Consider the following 13,448-nt stretch of genomic DNA (forward strand, 5'->3'; position numbering starts at 1 on the left):
GCTGCTAGATCCCTCCCTCTCAGACCACTGCAATTTACATATAGTTCCAGTTACATCTGTCTCTCCTTTCTTCTTGCAGTGCTTTGGGCTTATTGTACTTTATCCGGCGAGGAAAGCAGTGTTTGGATTTCACAGTCACAGTTCATTTTTTCCATCTGCTGGGTTGCTGGATTTATAATGCACACTTTCCCACAGCTCTAACTTGGTGGCTAGTGCATGTTGTGTGCACAGCACTCATGGCTGTGATTGGGGAGTATCTCTGTATGAGAACAGAACTCAAAGAAATCCCTTTGAATTCAGTCCCCAAGTCCAGCGTATAAACTTGTTCTGGGGATGCACTGCATCAGGCCAACGTTTCCAGCACCTCGGCCGTGACGCAAGACAATGCCAGAAAACTTCAGTAAAGAAGCACAGCGGGTCTGTTTGGACTTTTTTAGGTCTTGGTGGCTGCATGAGTGTGAAGTTCTCTGCTGTTGCCATTAAGACGTTGAACAAGGCAGAAGTTTTATTCTAATAACACAAGGTATTTAATATGACTATTCTATGTGAGTGCTTTCACTATTAATTCGAGTGATACGGACCAGGGAAAAATCAGGCAACAAAACCTAGAGCATGAGAAGCAACTGGAATTTAACTCATGTGCGAGGTCTTTGGAGCACATGTTGGAGCTGAGATGATCAAACCTTCGGGGAGAAACGCACAATGATTGACTAGGAGCTGCTTGTTACATCTTTTTCCTTTGGTTGGTTTTTGTTTTAAAATCAAGGAGCTAAACTGATGTAGGATTAAAAAGAATTGTGTTTGTCTCAGTCACCAGTTGTGAACCTATAAGGCCTGTACGCTCATATGGGCTTCGTTATTGTTCCTGTGTTTAGTTCCTAGAGTAGATGTAAGGCAACAGATGTTGCTGGATTGAAGACACTTTTTTTTTTTTTTTTTTTTAAACAAAATAGGAAAAATGGTATTAAGTTGCCTTCAATGTGTTACAATTCTCCTGGTGAGCTGAGCACTTTGAGCTACGTAATGAATATCCACATCACGGCAATGGAGTAAGGTCTGGCCAGAAAGGAACACCAGTGGTCACTTTCTAGGGTTTGTAAAACTTCCCACTATGAATGTTAAACACCACGCCAGAAATCCAGGAGCCAGTGAAAATCAACCAGCTTATTCTCGGCTTGCATGGAGGGTTGGCCATAACGTTCACCAAACATTAAACTGTAGGTTGAGTTGGTTGAGGGGAGCTTTCTGCTGTGTGTTACAAGTACCATTTCATCATTCCCACTCTAGAAACCTGCGTCTTCCTACCAATCATCAAATTCCAGTACTTACTCCTGCCTGAAGGCTGCCACCAAAGACTGTTTTCCAAAATTGGTAGGTGTTTCTTGCTGCAGGACGCCATACTTGGGACTGTTGTTTGTCTCTTATGCTGTTAACAGGATGGTGCCTTTGACTGATAGGCAATTTAAATAGAACGTCCTTTCTCATAAACCACTGACTCCAGTATTCCCAATGAAAGGAGTAGGCCAAATGGTTTCCTAGGGTCCTGCATCCCAAATGGTCAGACTTACCTTTAGTTGTGTAGTTTCCTGTAAGGGATGTTAAGTCTGTGCTGTCTGTGTGCCATTCTAAATTGGGGGCAAACTAGGATTTTAACATTGAAATTCCTTTTTTCTTGTGTGGCTTGCTGCTGCCAATCTCTTTCCTTTGTACATTAATATTGGTGAACGTTATTAGTTGGAATAAATTATATTTGCTAAATTAATGTGCAGTTTGTAAAGAATTGGAATTGGTGGGATGATTTGACACAGAATTTGATACACTCCCTCTAAAATGGGTCTGATTATTTTGTTGTGTTAATTTCAAAGCTAAATTGCAACTGTTCATCTCATATGTTCCTATATAGTGGTTTAATCCAGGGTAAAATATTTGTTTGAAACTCACCTGAGGTATTACGGAGGAGAGAGAATCTCTTTGTACTATCAGTGAACAGAATGCTGCTGTTTTCATGAGCAGATAACAATGGCATTCTGAGGGCTGCTGTCTCTTGATTTTCATCTGTCCTTTGTGAGTGGGGACATTGTGAGACTTGAGCCTATCCTATTGGACCTTTGAGTGCTGTCTGGAGAACACAAACTGTTTCAGTTTAAGCACAATTCTGCTAATCTGTATTTTTCTCCTCACTACTTTGGGGGTATAAGGAGGGGAAGCATTTGTACAATGACAAGGTCCTAGTTCCCTCAGGGTATGGCTACACTTGGAATTTCAAAGCGCGGCAGCGCTTTGAAGTGTGAGTGTGGTCAGAGCAGCCGCACTAGGAGAGAGCTCTCCCAGCGCTGCACGTAAACCACATCCTCTACGGGTGTAGCGTGCAGCCCCCGCCCTGATTACACTGACGCTTTACAGCGCTGTATCTTGCAGCGCTCAGGGGGATGTTTTTTCACACCCCTGACCGCGAAAGTTGCAGCGCTGTAAAGTGTGAGTGTAGCCATACCCTCAGAGTTCAGTTGCTCCCTCCTGCTCCAGTAAAGTCAGAATCTTCTTCTGTTGGCATAACAAGCCTTTCCAAATAATTCCATTCTGATTTAGGAAACCAAGAATCTGTTTCCATTAAATGACCCTAGGAAAGAAAGGAGGAAGGGAATATGCAAAACAATTGTGGCACAGCAGTCTTTCCCTAGGGCGTAGTTTAGGCAGTTTTTTCCTAAATAGAGCAAAGAGCTCTTTAGAAGGCCTTTTCCTGCTGTTTACAGTGCAACACTCCGGTAGCCAACCAACCTTAATCCCCCTTGTTCTGTTTTGCCTAGGCCAAAATTCTACTCCTTCCAGGTCTGTTTAGGGATGCGTCTCTTCCTTTACGCATGTTCAGTCTAGCCAAGCCTAGCCAAAAACTCAAAAGGTAATAATAAAATGTTTAAGTACATCAGAAGCAGGAAGCCTGCTGAACAACCAGTGGGGCCCTCGGACGATCGAGATACAAAAGGAGCACTTAAAGATGATAAAGTCATTGCGGAGAAACTAAATGGATTCTTTGCTTCAGTCTTCACGGCTGAGGATGTGAGGGAGATTCCCAAACCTGAGTCTGCTTTTGTAGGTGACAAATCTGAGGAATTGTCACAGATTGAGGTGTCACTAGAGGAGATTTTGGAATTAATTGATAAACTTAACAGTAACAAGCCAGATGGCATTCACCCAAGAGTTATGAAAGAACTCAGATGTGAAGTTGCGGAACTATAAACTATGGTTTGTAACCTGTCCTTTAAATCAGCTTCTGTACCCAGTGACTGGAAGATGATTAATGTAACGCCAATATTTTATAAGGGTTCTAGAGGTGATCCCGGCAATTACAGACCAGTAAGTCTAACGTCAGTACCAGGCAAATTAGTTGAAACAATAGTAAAGAATAAAATTCAGACACATAGAAGAACATAGAGGTTTATTCAATGACAGGAACAGTGTCTAAAACAGAGCTTGTAGATGCAGCGAACCGGACCCCTCAGCCAGGTCCATTCGGGGGGGGGGGGGGGGCACTTCACTTCTTGTCCCCACTTCTCATCCCCAGCCAGCTCTAGACTAATCAGCCCCTCCCCCTCTGCTCAATTCCTTTCCCGGGCCAGGTCACCTGATCCCTTTGTCTCCAACGCCTTCAGCTGGCACCTTTGCAGAGGAGGGGCCCAGGCCATCGGTTGCTAGGAGAAAGAGTGTCAGGCATTTAGGTGCACTGGCCCTTTGCTCTGCCAGATACTTAAGAACTGACATGGGGACACTGAGGCACCAACACAGTATTCAGAGGGTATGGCTACACTTGGAATTTCAAAGCGCTGCCGCAGCAGCGCTTTGAAGAGTGAGTGTGGTCAGAGCGGCAGCGCTGGTCTTGCACGTAAACCACATCCTTTACGGGTGTAGCGTGCAGCGGCTCCCAGCGCTGCAGCCCTGATTACACTGACGCTTTACAGCGCTGCATCTTGCAGTGCTCAGGGGGGTGTTTTTTCACACCCCTAAGCGCGAAAGTTGCAGCACTGTAAAATGTGAGTGTAGCCAAGCCCAGAGAAAACACTAAGAACATTCCTAGTTCATCACAGCGGTAGTGTCAGCAAACTGGATATTTTCACCCAGGATCTGTAAGGTTTGGCAGGAAGTAGGCTTGGCAGAGAGTACTAATCATTAAGACATCATTCCGTCTTCTAGAACTGTTTAAAAGCTTGAAAGTTTAACAAAGGGGAAGATACCAATCTGTTAAAGCAGCTAAGAAGAGGAAGCCTGTTAAGGCATTAGATAATTGTCTATTCTAAACCATACTATTGCTTTCTTTTAAAGCAGAATTAAGTAGGTGTGGCCACAAAGCAGTCTCTGCTTTGGCCGTTGGCAGTGTCCAGCTACTCCAGCTTTCCCCCACAGGAGAATGTGTAGAGAATGGGCAGGGACACTGATAGTAGGGAGAGGAGAGAATGGAATGAAGCCACAGCATATACTGCATTTTGTATCAGAGCAGAAAGTAGAACCAAGCTGAGTATGGAGTTGAGACTAGTTAAATCTAAATCCTACAATGCTCTTTGTTAACCGCTTCACCCACCAGCTACCATTGTGCCCAATGCCAGAGATGTTTGTCTCTCTGAAATACATATGCTACCCTTAAGAGAGTGCTATTAATGTCTTCCTCATCAGCCAAATCTCTGAATGCCCCATCTGAAAGTGGAGTTTAAATACCTGCTGCCCCTCCCCTGAGCTGTTTCAGATTTCTTGGGAGCTGCCACTTCATTAATGTTGTAGAGGACTCTCTCCTTGCTGACAATGAGAACAGGGTTGCTTAGCAGTGCTGTGGAGAGCAGGGTGGTAAATAGTAACTAGGGTAGCAAGCAGAGTGCAGGAAGTTACACAGGAAGGAACTTGACTTGTCAAGGGTGGCACTAATGGACCTTGTGTTTGCAGTGTCAGCAGAAAGATCGAAAGATGTGCCTTGCTGAAGGAGAAGCTTGTGTATGTGCCTGTAATGTACTTGGCTAAATCCCAAGGGCTAGCAGTGCCTCACTTACTCGTCCACTCAAGTCATTGTTCACACTTTAAAGAATGTTCCCGGATTTGCAAACGTTGTTAGAACCTTTATACCTATTGTTTCTAATTCATACATGCTGGTTTGAACCAATCTGTGGATGTGAGAGAGATTAACAGTAAACACAGGCTCCTCATTTGGGATAACTAACAATTTCTTCCCTATTATGGGAATGGGAATCCTTAGAACTGTGCAACTCATCCATACTGTATGATGCTAGATGCTGCTTCCCTCTATTCAAAATGGAGTGAGTGCCCTGCTCAAAGGCCATGAGTGTCATAATAAAAGTATATACAATTTATGCTACAGAGAAAGTAGAGCAGGAACTTCTGTTCTCCCTGTCTCATAACACAAAAACAAGGGCACCTTTAATACCATTTAATGATGGAAAATTAAAAACTGATCAAAGGAAAGCTATTTTCACCCAGCACATAATTAAACTGTGGAACTCATTGCCACAGGAAGTTGATGAGACCAAGTAAATCACAAGATTCAGAAAAAGATTGGAGTAATATCAATGACAAGAGCATCCCAAGTTGCTATACTTAAAGCTAACAAACACTTTGGAAAGGATATAAAATTATATATTTAGGTCTTAAACCAGTCTCCAACTATTAGGGATCAGGATGAGACCTTCAATGGGCACAGATTATCACACATCTGCCTACTGCAGATTTCTTGTACCTTCCGCTGGAGCCTGTCAAGGGATAGGTTACCACACTAGATGGACCTTGGGTCTGATCCATTCTGGAAATTCCTGTTCTCTTTGAAGTGCTGTAATAGGTGTGAAAAAGCATACCTGCATCGATGCAGATTATTATCTTAGACCCCCTTGCATGCCCAGGCAGGCCTCTAGGGCCCAGGAGATAGTTCTTAGTGCCCTGGAATTGAAAGGGCACAGTTAAGTCACTGCTTTCAACTGCCAAATAATACAATTGAGTTTTGCAACATATCTTGAAATCACTTGCAAGAGTCTCTTGGTATTGCAAATATATTTAATGGCAGTGCTGAAGCCGTGACATGAACAACTGTCTGGGCTGCACAGGAAGAGACAGGGAGTGACTGTCTATAGACCAAGAAAGCAGGACAAATGATTTCCAATTTGACAGGTGTATGTTATACACCAGACATTTGATATTTTTGAATTACACAATCAGTCACAGTGCTGCTCACAGGTGTCTCCTGGGATACTTTTGCTTTAAAGGAGTTATTAGACATCTTTATTTTGCCACTAGCCCAACTCTTCCCCTTTCCCCATTATGTTTTTCCCTCTTCTTTTCTTATGAAAGGGATTTACACACAACACAAGAATCACTCAGGTAGCCAGGTACATCTCACAAGAAACAGACATGTCCGAGATTGTTCTGCAAGGAGAGGCTTCACCATCCCCAAAGGGGAGGATTCTACGAGCAACATGACAAAGAATCCTTCCTGCTTTTAACAGGTTCAGTATATTCTCCCTGCACTTCAAAAACACCACCAGTAATTGCTTCCTCCCGCCCATCACCACTGAAAAAAAGTGGAGCATTTGTCTGGCAGAAACAGGCAGCTGAATAAACAGATTCACTTCCAGTGACTATGGATAGAGTGCAAAAGAACCTAGTGTTTAGCACTAATCCTGAATTTCTCCTCAGTCCTTTGACCCTCAGGCTACAGCCTTCAGCACTCTGCACCATCAGTCGGAGCTGTGAGTGCACTTGCAGCTGGGCAAAGTCACATTAAAGCAAGTGCTGAGTTTATGATTAATCATGTAAGTTACTTAGAGACAGTGCAACCAAGGAGATGCTGCCGAGCTCTTCTGAGGCTCACAGACCTGGAATAATAATAATCAAATGTTCATCCAGCACCATACACAATATTTCTCAAAGGTTTGGAAATACTACGTTTCTGATCATAACTACACTTATGACACTGATAATACCTCTTCATTCCAATACTTTCAGAGCTGCTCCATTTACAAATTAAGCCAAGTAACCATCAGAGAGATGCTTAAAACAACAAAATTTGAAACATTTGTCAAACTGAAGCTCTGGGAGCTGTTGGGACTGCAGAGATCAAACAAGCTGCCTTGGAATTTGATTTTTCTAGATTCCTTTTTCAAAGTCTCCCAGATACTTGCTGCCTCCTTCTGGCATTCCCAAAGAGCAGTCATGGCGCACATGTGAAATTCATCCCAATACCTGTAGCAGAGGGAAGAATGGAGGCTGTTAGTTCATTTAAAATGCTACGGAGCAGAAAGACCCAAGAAAAAACCTTTCTCCTCACTGGAAACTCAATTCAATTGGCCCCACATTTACATTTGGGGCACTTATTTGGCACGATGGCTATGTGGTCAGCATTGTATAATGCCTCAAGATAGAGAGTCTTAGTCCTGAATTGCTTACAGTTTAAGGCCCCAATCCTCCAATGAACTCCTCCCGTGAGAACACCTATACTTCCTTGAGTTCAGTTGGGTTTTGCACAGGCTTATGGCTCTACCTGCACTGAGAGGATTGCAAGACCAGAGCCTTAAAGAGAGGCAGAAGCCAGATGCACTGGAAATCTAAGGGAGATTGACCCAGTGTTGGTTTTTGTTAGTGGAATCATAGGGTTAGAAGGGACCGCAAGGATCATCTAGTCCAACCCCCTGCCAAAATGCAGGATTTGTTGGGTTTGAATCATCCAAGACAGATGGTTACCCAGTCTCCTTTTGAAAACCTCCAATGAAGGAGCTTCCACAACCTCCTTAGGCAGTCTGCTCCATTGTCCTACTGTTCTTACGGAAGTTTAGTTTTCTACCTCCCTGCTCTGGCATCATTAATCCCCCTTTGTGTGTCTCACAGAGTTCATTTGCTAAAAACTAAACCCCTAAACTTGTTGAAAGTGTTTCTACAATTTTTTTGAAAGTCAATTAAATCCATTGTTTTTCATAAACTGATGTCCCCCTTCAGTGCTTGGAATTCCAACTCTGAGTCCCTGAACGTGAAACAGATTAAGAGTAAATGTTTAACTGACTTCCTTGCTCTTCTTTGTCCAAGCTGAATGATGGGCTTGGGCACAACGTAATCACAGACTGGGGGTAAGGACACTGGCTCTTGAATACAATGTCAGTTTTCTAATCCAGTGTCTATACAGAATGAAGGAAGAGTCTATATTATTTTTTTATGTGCCTCGGTTTATTTGCTTGCTATCATGCCTAAGTGGAAGGAGTTAAATCAAAGGAGGCTGTTAATGAGGTGTGAGGGGAGGGGAAGAAACAGGAAATGAAACAGTGACAAAAATAAGATGCCAGAGAGAATACCAAGGGTCCTGGATAAAACTATGGAGAATTTGGAGAATGCCTCTGCCAGGCTCCAACTAGACAAACAAAGTTTATTCTTCCTATGCCTGAAACTAGAATCAAAGGGGATTCTAAAGCCTTAAAACCCTGGTCTAGGGAGGAAGGAGGGGTGAGCAGGCAGTAGTGACTGGAGAGGAATCTCTGACAGGGAGAGACAGGATGTTCAGGGCTGGAGCAGGGAGGTCTGGGCTGAGTGAAACTTACCCAACACTGGCGAGGAAAGAAGGAAGGTTAGTTAAGACCCGTATGGGCCTTTTGTTGTTTTACCCCTTCTCTCTGCAAACTGTGTGCCTTTGGTGAATGCATAATGCTGTTTTTGAGTCACTTTAATTGGCTGCTGTTACGGGCCTCTGGAGGAAAAGGGTTTACAGGGCCCTGATACAGCTGGCATGTCAACACAGTTGGGAAACAGGGGCTCCCACTCAGAGATCCAGCCCAAGAGTGGTTGGACTGTGGGGTTCCACCTTTGGAGAGAGGTGCAGGAAGCCAAGTCTGTCATCTGAAGGATGCCCTCAAGAAGAACTGAAAGGGGTCTGAAGTGCATCTTTCCCTGTAACTGTGACAGTGTCATCTGTAGATAGGTTGCCAACTGTCTAATTGCACAAACCCTTGCCCCACCCCCTGCCCTGCCCGAAGGCCCCACCCCTGTCACACCCTTCTGTGAGACCCCACACCCTCTCACTTCAGCTTCCCTCCCTCTGTCACTCACTCTCCCCCACCCTCACTCACTTTCACCAGGCTGGGGCAGGGGGTTGGGGTGCTGGCTCTGGACTGGGGCCGAGAGGTTTGGGTGCAGGAGGGGGCTCCGGGCTGAGCCTGGCAGGCAGGGGGTTGGGGTGAGGGATGCAGGCTGTGGGAGGGATTTTCAATGCAGGAGGGGGCTCAGGGCTGAGCCAGGACATTGGGGTTCTGGAGGGGGTGAGGGGTGCGGCTGTGGGAGGGAATTTGGGTGCATGAGGGGGCTCAGGGCCTGGACAGGGGCTTGGGGTGTGGGAGAAGGTGCAGGATGTGGACTGTAGGAGGGAGTTTGGGTGCAGGAGGGGGCTGGAGCAGGAGGTTGGGGTTCAGGAGGGGGTTCAGGGTGCAGGCTCTGGCCAGCAGGCATTTACTTCAGTGGCTCCTGGAAGTGGCAGCATGTCTGAGAGCGGCTCCTAGATTCAGGGGCAGCTCTGCACAGCATGCGCTGCCCCTGCCTGCAGGCACCGGCCCTGCAGTTCCCATTGCCTGCAGTTCCCCATTCATGGCCAGTGGGAGCAGTGGAGCTGGTGCTTGGGGCAAGGGCAGCATGCAGAGATCCCCTGGCCGCGCCTCCGCCTAAGAGTTGCTGCTGGATATGCTGGTTGCTTCTGGGAGTGGCGCAGAGCCAGGGCAGGTAGGGAGCCTGCCGTAGCCCCGCTGTGCTGCTGGACTTTTAGCTGTCTAAAATCTCCCGGATTGGCTTCAGTAGCCTCTGGGAGATCAAGCCCGATTCTGGGAGACTCCCGGCCCGGCAACCCTATTGTAGAAGAGGTGAAGAGAATTTTTCATAACACATTGGGCCCAATTCTCAGTTATTCTTTATTCCATAAAGGAGTAGGGGAATGCCCCCCTGAGAAAACCCTCTGTGCAGAGAGCCTCCCTGGCCAGCACACTGGATCTATACTGCCCTGCACCAGGTCACTGAAGGTAAATAGGTACATCTACAGTCTTTTGAGCTATTAGACTGACAGTGAATTCTCCTCTGTCATCTTACTAGGTTTGCTGGCCATATTCTTCATGGAGGGACACATCTAGATGTCCCATCTCAATCTGGGAGATTGAGCAGACCATCTGGCTGGGGTCAGCACCCCAAGCATGAGAAGACATCTTTTTACTTTTGTCCAAATCTTCCTTTCCTGGAGATGACACTATTTCTTCTTGAAGTATGGACATTAGTGCTTTTCTTTTTTAATAGGATTTATGTCAGAACACCAGCTGCATAGAATTCATTAAATAGAGCCAGTGTGGCAGAATAAATGTCCTGAGATCATAATGAGAAATATTGGTGCCAACCAAGGTAAGGTATTGTGTTCGTTAGGGAGCTGCACTCAGGACCTTACAGCAGCTGAACCGGGAAACACAGCTTGGTCAGGTAGGGGTTAAAAATGATCTCTCTCTTCAGGCAAAAGATTAAGTGGGGCAGAGGAGAGAGAATGTCAACTTTTAGTGGTGGTTCTACTTTCAGCTGGATGATCAAAGTTCCCACAATCCTTCACTCTTCACAGCCTCCATCTGTTCAGCCAAAGAGGCTATGATCAAATGACTTGTCAGTGTTGGACTCTAGGGAAATACTGCACAAGCAGAACTGAACAACAAATGCTGCTGATTTCATACTAGACTGCCTTCCAAGGCATCAATTATTCTGATCTCCATATCTGTCACTGACCTGCGTATCTCACTCCTGGAGAGAACATGCCACAGGAGGGGCTTGAGAAAACCACCCTACGTTAGCTGAATTGTAAATGGCATAGGGAGAGTTAAGGGTTAAAAGCCAATAACTGCCCAAGATATTCCTTGGCAGGAAAGGGGATCGTTACTTTTCTCCTTCAATCACAATAGCCCTGGTTGTCTTGCAGGGTTGGCAATTCACCAGGACCTACACAAGGACCCTGCTAGCGTGGTCAGGATGCCGGTGCTACGTAGCACCGTCTGCAGTTTCAGTGTTTTACTAATTTTTGGTATTTGTTTTCAGCCACCCTAGTGCCCTGTAGCTTCCTGGAAAATCAGGCTTTATTGCAATTGGAGCAGAAATCAGTTGTTTCTTTAGAAATGAAACAAACAAACTTTGTTTTTTAAAAACACTGAAAAGCTGTTTAGTAAAGCAGACAAATACATTGTTCCCATCCACAAAAAGGGCAGTGGTATGATATGCTGTTGTGTGCTGCCAGGAAGAGATACATGCTACGATTCACAGTATGATACATGGACTCCTCTGAAAGCCCCTTTAAAGGAACCTGGCCATTTTCTACCACGAGCGAAGATGCCATTTGTCTTCCATTCCCAATTCAAACCAGAATCTCTGCCCAGCATTATCAGTCCAGGAGGCTTTTCATTCTAACCCCCTTCTAATCTCTGAAAGTTCTAATTTGTACATGGGATTTGCCATTAATTTTTTTTTAAAATGGAAAATGTACAACATTTTCTATTATCAAAATTAAATAGTTTGTTTAATGCCAGGCGGACCCAACACAAAACATTTTGGTTTGTTGAAATAAATTGAAACATTTCATTGTGGGTCAGTTTGATGTTAATCTGTGTCTGTCTGAGTTGCCGTGGTACCTCATGGGAGTTGCAGTTCAGGCGCTTCATGTCCCTTTTCTTCTCTACGGGCTGGACAAGATCTCCTACGATTAAGGCTGCGTGTCTGTCACAGAGGTCATGGAAGTCATGGATTCAGTGACTTTCTGTGACTTCTCCAGCAGCTGATGCTGGCTCACGGGCTGCCAGGCTGGTCAGCCCCTGGGCCAGCAGCAGCAGTTTGGGTGTGTGGGATGGGGGTCCGAGCTGGGGGAAGGGATTGAGGTGTGGGGCGTTGCTTACCTGGTGGGGGTCCTGGCTCCCACCAGCATGTCACTAATTCCTAAGCCGAGGGGCCAGGGGCTCCACACACTGCCCATGCCCACAGACGCCGCCCCCGAAGCTCTCATTGGTTGCAATTCCCAGCCAATGGGAGCTGCACAGCTGGCACTTGTGGCGGAAACAGTACATGGAGCACCCCCTAGGAGCTGCAAGGACATGCGCAGCCAAGTAGGGAGCCTGTGAGCCCCACCAACCCTTGCCCACCCCCCCCCGCACCAGCTGGGGTCCTGGACACCCCCCTGACCCAGCATGCACAGCACCCCTGGGATGCCCTCCCAGAGCACCATGGCCTCCCAGCCCAAGTTTTAGTTCGGGGTATATAGTAAAAGTCACGGACAGGTCACGGGCTGTGAATTTTTGTTTACTGCCCATGACCTGTCCATGACTTTTACTAAAAATACCTTTGACTAAAATGTAGCCTCACCTATGATGCACCAGTTCAGGACAAAAGCAAGTATGAAATATTGGAATTTTCCATGGCATGGAAATTCTGATTTGTGACCAGCTTTACTAGCTTGGGCCTGATGTTTCTCCTCTTTACAGCTGGTCTACATTAGAAAATATGCGCTGGTTCAACTAGATTAACTAGACTTAATCGTAAATCAAAGTGGTACAAATCTCCAATGGTGAGTGTGTGTCTACATTAAAGCTCTGCACCAGTTTAAGTAGACCAATTTAAAATTGGTCTAGCTAAACCGATGCAGCGCTACTAACATGGGAAATGTGTGAATTTCAGATTTGGTTCACGCTACAGACCTGGGAAAGTTCATGTGTGCAATGATGATGGGGAAGATCCACCACAAAACAAGAGCACCTAGGTCAGGTTTACATTACAGCATACACCTGGGAGTGGGGGCAGGGTTATGTCACACCTGGTAGCTGGGTCAGGTTATATTATTGTGTACAACTGGGGATTGTGGAGGGAGAGTTACTCCAAAGATCCCCTAGGAAAACAGAAAGGCAGCTTTTCCTTCAGGGCACCTACTCTCTGGAACTCCAGTCTGTCCTCTGAACCAACCTAGTAAGGTAACAGAGTTTAACAAAGGTCTTTCCTCCTTTCTAATCCAGAGTTAGATTTCAGGACATTCCTATGAAGTGGTTAACGCCAACAGAAACAGGCATGCACAGCTCTCACTGACCAGCTGAAGAGGATGGGTTTTGTGGAGGAGCACTACTTGCTCAATCCAGGGAAAACTCCCCTCTACTTTTAGCCTAGAGGAAGCTCTGTTCACCTCACTCCACCCCCTGCACAGCCTCCCCACTTACTTCCACCTCCTGTTCCCCATTTCTATGTCCTTTGTTACCTTGGTTATAAGGCAGCATCCCTATCCCAGAAAAAGACCTTGCTGACACAACTGAATTCACTAAACAGAGACCCCGCCCCCTATGAAGCTGGAGATATACATAATCAATCAGCTCCTGGATTGCATTACTTCCTTTAGAGCTAGCTTAAATGATCTGTAACCCCATGCTGAGTTGCCTGGT

General features: G+C 45.7%; 2 protein-coding genes across 8 annotated transcripts in view; both read left to right on the forward strand.

Moving 5' to 3' along the window:
• Positions 1-13,448, forward strand: part of SYS1 (SYS1 golgi trafficking protein) — a 114,872-nt gene that overhangs the window by 2,856 nt on the left and 98,568 nt on the right. The window contains exons 3-4 of one of the 7 annotated variants that reach the window (XR_012656993.1): positions 80-523; positions 10,102-10,123. The exons of 1 other annotated variant lie outside the window; for it this stretch is intronic. Coding sequence is in view for 3 of the 6 variants with exons in the window: in XM_032767409.2 (XP_032623300.1) it covers positions 80-320 (241 nt within the window). In the remaining 3 variants the exon portion in view is untranslated. Of the gene's footprint in view, positions 1-79; positions 1,760-6,336; positions 6,989-10,101; positions 11,619-13,448 lie in introns of those variants that run through there. 5 more of the 7 variants (XR_012656991.1, XR_012656992.1, XM_032767412.2 and 2 more) reach the window with 5 other exon arrangements.
• DBNDD2 (dysbindin domain containing 2) overlaps positions 1-13,448 on the forward strand; it is a 49,128-nt gene that overhangs the window by 1,792 nt on the left and 33,888 nt on the right. The window lies entirely within an intron of this gene.

This window comes from Chelonoidis abingdonii, chromosome 14 (genome assembly GCF_003597395.2).
Source record: "Chelonoidis abingdonii isolate Lonesome George chromosome 14, CheloAbing_2.0, whole genome shotgun sequence".
Lineage (NCBI taxonomy): Eukaryota > Metazoa > Chordata > Testudines > Testudinidae > Chelonoidis > Chelonoidis abingdonii.